The 6,258-nt window shown below is 53.8% G+C and overlaps 1 protein-coding gene across 2 annotated transcripts in view; it reads right to left on the minus strand.

Annotated features, from left to right (window-relative positions):
• Positions 1-3,019, minus strand: part of Myom3 (myomesin 3) — a 42,142-nt gene extending 39,123 nt beyond the window's left edge. The window contains exons 1-3 of one of the 2 annotated variants that reach the window (XM_003471128.4): positions 2,851-3,019; positions 1,497-1,581; positions 11-189 (exon numbers count right to left, since the gene is read on the minus strand). In XM_003471128.4, coding sequence (XP_003471176.1) covers positions 11-171 — 161 coding nt within the window. In that variant the 5' untranslated portion in view covers positions 172-189; positions 1,497-1,581; positions 2,851-3,019. The remainder of the gene's footprint in view (positions 1-10; positions 190-1,496; positions 1,582-2,850) is intronic. The other variant, XM_023565699.2, reaches the window with a different exon arrangement.
• Positions 3,020-6,258: the final 3,239 nt, after the last annotated feature.

A 6,258-nucleotide genomic window follows, 5' to 3' on the forward strand; every position in this document is an offset into this window, starting at 1 on the left:
ACGCTCCCACCTGCTGCGGAAGGTCCGCCTGCGCACCGAGGAGCCCATGTGCAAGCTGTGCTGCCGCTGCTCCTTCTGTTCCTCCTCCCGTCTGTGCTCCAGCCTGTGAACCTGCACGGCTTGGGGGTTCTGGGGCTCCCCCCCACCTCCAGGGTTGTGGGGCAAAGTCATGGCTGCGAGATCGACAACCTGCAAGGTCGAGGCACACACAGTGGTTCCATCAGTCCTGGCCTGTCCCACTTCCTGCGCACCCCTCCCCACGTCTCTGGGATGGTTTGGGGTGAGGGGTTCTCTCTCTAGTGGGAAGACACAGAAGCGAGGTCTGAGAGGGACAGGACAGAGACGGGCTCAGGCTCAGAGTTCAGTTTCCACTTCTCCCTCACCCCGTGTGATCTCCTGGCTGAGGGGGCAGGTTCTGCTCAAAGGATCAGGTCCCTGCCTGCCTTGCAGGCCACTGGGGGCCACGCCTCCCATTCTCTGGCCTTCTCTTCCCAGGCCTGAGGACAGCACAGTGATGCCCAATGCTATGTCTAGAACTCAGAACAAGCGGGTGTTTCCAGGATCTTAGTTTCCGGTCCTAGAGAGCCCCTCCCCTTCCTCCTGCGAAGTGAGGATGCCCCTGGCCATGGTGCTATGATCCCCAATTCCTCATTTCAACTTCCAGTGTGTGACCTTGGACTCAGTTTCATGACTTGATTTCCCCTTCTGTAAAATGGGCCTACCAACCTTCCAGGGCAGCCACGAAAGTTAGATGAATGCCTGGCACTTAATAATACACAAGAATTCAACATTAGCATGATTTTTTTCTAAAGGAAAAAAAATGCCCTTCTGAAAAGCCTCCAGGTCGGCAAGAACTTTCTCCCTTTGCACTGAGGAGGAAGGGGAAGCCTGGGTGATGGGTTGCAGGGCATGATTGGCATCAGATGTGCCCAACCCCACCCCTTCCAACCTGGTCCTCTGAGTCTACTCGAGGTCAGGCTTTGGCTGAGGCTGGGACACAGTGGGCCACTTGGGCTTTTTTCTCCTTAGGGCACCACAAATGTACAAATCCTCTCTTGTATCCTTGAAGCTCAGGTTCTGGACTGCACTGACCAGGAATCTGGGAGTAAGCAGGGCGCGTGGGTGGCCAGGGCAGGCTCTGGCTTTGGGTTTGGGTTCTAAATTCGTTTTAGACCAGGCCTCAGTGTCACTGCTGGGTTTCTGACAGCCCCTTGGAGACCAAGCTGAGGACACTGTGGACTCCCCAGAATGATGCTCCAGGTGGGCATCCTGGTGGTGGGCATCCTGGTGGCAGGGTTCTACCATGGTAGTGCTTGCCTGAACTGGAGAAGGGAACAGAAGGGGGAAGATGGCCCTCAGCTTCTCCAGAGGCACCTGCTCAGGGTGACTCCATGTGTGTGTGTGTGTGTGTGTGTGTGATATGGTCTTCTGACCTGGGTGTGGACATAGCACCCAGGGGACCCTTTCTGTGATGGAGGGAAGATGATCCCACTAACCTTCAAGACCCCTTGGCTGGAAAGGGCCTGGTGTGGGGTTTGCAGGCTGCTGAGGGTCCTCTCAGTGGGCAGACTCTTCTTCCTGCTAATGGATTGCTCCCATTGGGTGTCTACAGCCGAGCACACCAGGAAGGACAGCAGATTGCTACAGAACAGCGATGACCAGGGGCCTTCCTTGATGGTCCTTCGGCTGCTGCTGAGAATCTCAGCGATGGGTCAGTGGCAGTCACCCTCTTTGGCTTCACTTCTGTTTCCCCGGGTGGAAGAGAGTCTCTCCACATCCCAAGAAGCAGCCGCGCCCTCTCATTCTGCCCTCTCCTCCTCACAGCCCAGGACAGCTGCTGGATACCACGCTGGGCTGAGCGAGGCTCCCATGCCTTCCTGGGACACTGTGGTCCTGGCCCCAGCAGCGCAGGATTAACGTTCCTGGGCGACGGCTGTTGGCTCCCTGCCCCTGCTGCTGTGTCCTCATTAGCACCGTGGCTGGCCTGGCACTCATCCCTGACCTCGGGGCCTCGGCAAACAAACCCCCTGGCGCGGATGAGCCAGCGATGCTTTTTAAAGCACTGATATGTGGGATGAAACAGGGAGGGGTCTGCAGCCTCTGCTGCCTTTTCCACCACAAGAGGTGCCCTTCCGATAGCTCCCCGTGGCCTGCAGGGAAGGGTCAGCACCCCACTTCTCCTGCAGAGACCCCCACAGAGCCCCTCCCATCCTCTGGAGGGAGAGAAAAGCCCTCAGTTGAGACATTTGGCGGCCAAGCCCGCTGAGAGCTGGTGACAGAGAAGCGGCCCTGGTGGTGAAAGCAGGGACGTCCTTCCCGGGTGGACTGTGATGGCTGGGCTGGGACATGCTGTGTCTTCCCCAGCTCCCTAGAGGCTAGGATGACCCGGCCCTGATGAGCAGAGGCCTCTCCCTTCCTGGCCGGCCCTCCATTAGCTGCCAGGCACCGGACGGAATCCCTTCCGGCTCTGAGTTTTGGGATCAGGGCTTGGTCTCTCTCTGCTGTGCGGTCAGCAGGTGCGGCCAGCCGGCTCCAAGTGGGACATCCCAGCTCAGCCGGGTCCCTACGATGGCCGCTCCATGACTGCCAAGACTCCATTTCTGGAGGTACCTCCGATGCCCAACGGTCTTTTACGTTTTCAGCTTTCAGAGCACAGGGGAGTCATCTCGGAAGACTTGGGGGGCTGTTTCTGAGTCCCTTCCCCATTTTCACAAGCATGAATCTTTTAGACCCTGTTGCAGCACACACACACACACACACAATCACTCCCCAAGGGAAAGCCAAGGTCTCCCTTTCTTGAAGTGTCCCTTCCTACCCCAATTCCCCAATTCTGGGAGACAGATAACTCACAAAAGCAGCTGTGTCCAATTAGGGAGCAGATCCCGATCCCGAGGGAGAGGGGTCCTCGGTGTCTTCTTGCCCTCTGCTCAGTGAGGACAGAGAAGACCGCGATCCTGGAGCCGGCACACGGCACAGTTTTATATATAGCAGTGCTGGGACAGTGTGATATGACAATGGATGGGAACTACGGCGGGGGTGCGGGCGGGGGAGGGCCGTCCCGTCCTTCTAGCACTGCTGGGCAGAGCGACAGGTGGAGCGCCCCCACCCCCTGCTCCTCCCTCACCCGCTGCTTCCGCCAAGTCTTGCCCCTGTTCAAGCGGAGAGTGGAGAGCAGCGGCTGAGGCCCGGCTGGGTGGAAGGTGGACAGGGATGGCTTTCCCAGCGGCGAGAGTTCAAACCTGAGCTCTTCCTCGGGCTGCTGGGTGCCCTCGGGAAGATGCTTGGCTTCTCTGATCCGATTCCCTTTGTGAAAATCAGAGACTGTGGTTCCTGGAATCCACACTTTACCAAGGCAGAGGAGTGGCCACAGGACATTAGGGGCCGGAGAGCACCTGGGGGCCATCAGGAAGGGACCTGTGGTCAGGTCCTAGTGGACTCAGGTCTGGGAAGGCTCCCCATCTGTCTCACAACTTTCTAGCTGTGTGACCTTAGACAAGTCACCTCACTATTGTCGTTTGATTATCTGTACAGTGGAGGACAATAATGCCCACCATGCAGTCTGGCTGAAAAGATTTAATTAAGATGTATGCAACCTCTGGCAGGCCTTGGTACCATCCCCCAGCACCCAGGAGGCTGAGGCAGGAGGATGATGAGTTCAAGGGCAATATGGGCTACACAGTGAGATCTGTCTCAACAAAACAAAATAAAAAGGAGAAGGAAAAGAAAAAAAAGGAAAAGGAAGGGGAACCTGCAACCTTCAGGACAGTGCCTGGTCCCCAAGAGATGTTTGCTACATGATGGCTGTGCCAGAGGGCCTTCTGTCCCTCCTGTGGCCCTTGGGCTGTCCTCATGGTAGTGATGCCCTACCTATCACTGGGACCTCTGTAACAAATAACAGCCAGGCTGTAATGGTTTATGTCTAGATGCCCCCTCAAAGCTTCATGCACTCGTAGGTGTGGCTTTGGGGACTGAGACTTGGATGCGTGATACTGGGTTGGATCACTGACGGGTTATAGCTGAGTATGATGTTGGGAGGTGAAGCCTGGGGGTAAGAGTCTGCGGACATAGCCTGCAAGGCCATTGTATATATTTCTCCCCTGATGGCCTGAGGCTTGTTGCCTGCCATGCCATGGGCTGTTTCTCCTCTGCCATGCTGCCCTGTCTTGGAGCCAGCCAACTAGGGACTCTACAACGTGAGCTAAAGCAAACCTTTCTTCCTTTCATTTGTAGGTGTCAGGTATTTGGTCCTAGAAATGGGGAAGCCGCTAAGATAAACATTGGCTGTGAGACTGGGCAAGTTGGATGATTCGGAGTCCCACAAACTTTGGCATAAAATGACTTGCAGGCCAGGTGTGATGGCTCACACGTGTTATCCCAGTATTCAGGAGGCTGAGGCAGGAGGATCACTATGCGTTCAAGGCCAGCCTGGGCTACAAAGTGAGACCCTGTCTCAAAAAGTCTCCCACAACAAAAAAATGACTTGGAGTCCTACAAACCTTGGTAGAAGTTCCAACTTCTGGTAACTCTACTTACGGATAAATCCCTGGAGATTAAGGGGAGTTTGGTCTCCTTCCTGGCCTCAGTTTCTTTATCTGTGTTTTAAGCCAGAGGAAACTTTACTGTTCATTTTATCTTTAACCCAAGAATAGTGCATGGCATACAACTAGATCTTGAATTTGGGTTTGTTTAAAATAAATGAAAGAATGGATGAATAACAGCTTACTTCGTTCAGGCTGCTATAACAAAGTACCTTAGGAATGTATTTCTTACAGTCCTATAGCTGGGATGTTCAAGATCGAGGTACCAGCAGATTCAGTGTCTGGTGAGCGCTCCTCCTGCTCCAGGATGATGCCCCTCCTTTCTGTATCTTCCTGTCATGGAAGCGACTATAGAGGTCTCTCTCTCTCTCTCTCTCTCTCTCTCTCTCTCTCTCTCTCTGGCACTGGGAACTGAGCCCAGAGCTTTGAACTGAGCTACATTCCCCAGCCATTTTTACTTTTATTGTTTATTTTGAGGCAGGGGCTTGCCAGGTTGCCAAGGCTGGACTTGAATTGTGATCCTCTCGCTTCAGACTCTCAGGCATGCAACCATCACGTCTGGTGTGCACCAATCATTGTTATCGGGATATTAATCCCAGTGCTGAGGGTGGACCCTTGTGACCCACTCACTTTCAAAGGTCCTACCTTTTAACTGGCCCTGAGTTTCAACATACAAATTTGAGGGGACACTAAACATTCAGATCATAGCAGGCTGTTTTACAGAATGGTTGTAGAATTCAAATTGTTGTCAAAAATGCATAAAATTCCTGGCATTATAGTTGGCTTCTATTTCTTTGGTTCTCTCCTTTCCCTTTCTTTTTTCCTTTCCTTCCCTTCTTGGACATGTGACCAAACTGACAGTTATTTGAATACTGCCTCTCCTTCTGGCCTCCATCTTTCCGGAGAGCAACCAAACTGTCCTTGGCCGATGGCGCCATCTAGTGGCCAGAATGGGGAACCTGCTGACAGGACGCTCCTGGGCTCCTTCCTCTGCTCACAGATAAAGCTTCTGCATCCTCTTCTCCGTTCAGTCTGGCGTCACAGGGAGTTCCAGCTGCTGTTCTCATGGGCCCAGGTCAGACCTTACATTTCTGTACCTTGTTCTCCTTACAGCAGGAGGAAAAGGGGTTCAAGCAGCCTGTGGGCGAGCCGTGGGCTGGCATCTCAGAGCGGCGGCCCCCAGTATTAGCTCAAGCAGGACGTGTCCCTCAGGTTTGCCAGCTTCAGCTTACTGCTCTATGCCAGGCTGACACTCAGACGTGGAGGATACAGGAGGATCCGCTCTCTGTGATCCCTCGGAGCTCAGCACCAGTCTCTGGGTGGGGCTCAGGCATCTTCACGTGGCCTAGGGTGGGACCATGGGGTTTGCAGGCCTTGTGGCCTCTGGCCCATCCCAGGAGGTGACTCAAGGGAGGAGAGTCTGGGCTGCAGATGGAGGAACGTGGAATGAGGGCAGCATCCCCTCAGCATAGCTGAGAGGAATTCCAGAGGAATTTGTTAAGAATGCAGATTTCCCAGGACCTATGGATCTGGGGTCAGGGGAGCTGTATTATTAGTTAGCTGCCCAGAGATTTTTTTCACTAGGAGGCAAATTTAGCAAATTGATGAAGGAAAGTTGCTTTTCTGAGCCACATTTTCTTCCTTTCCAAAATATCAATAATGTGACCTACCATAGAATGAAGGTTAACAGGACAGAGAATCATGAAGAATAATGAAGCTG

The sequence above is a fragment of the Cavia porcellus genome, unplaced genomic scaffold, assembly GCF_034190915.1.
Source record: "Cavia porcellus strain 051 isolate PalLab524CR breed Dunkin Hartley unplaced genomic scaffold, mCavPor4.1 scaffold_25, whole genome shotgun sequence".
In the NCBI taxonomy this organism is placed as follows: Eukaryota; Metazoa; Chordata; class Mammalia; order Rodentia; family Caviidae; genus Cavia; species Cavia porcellus.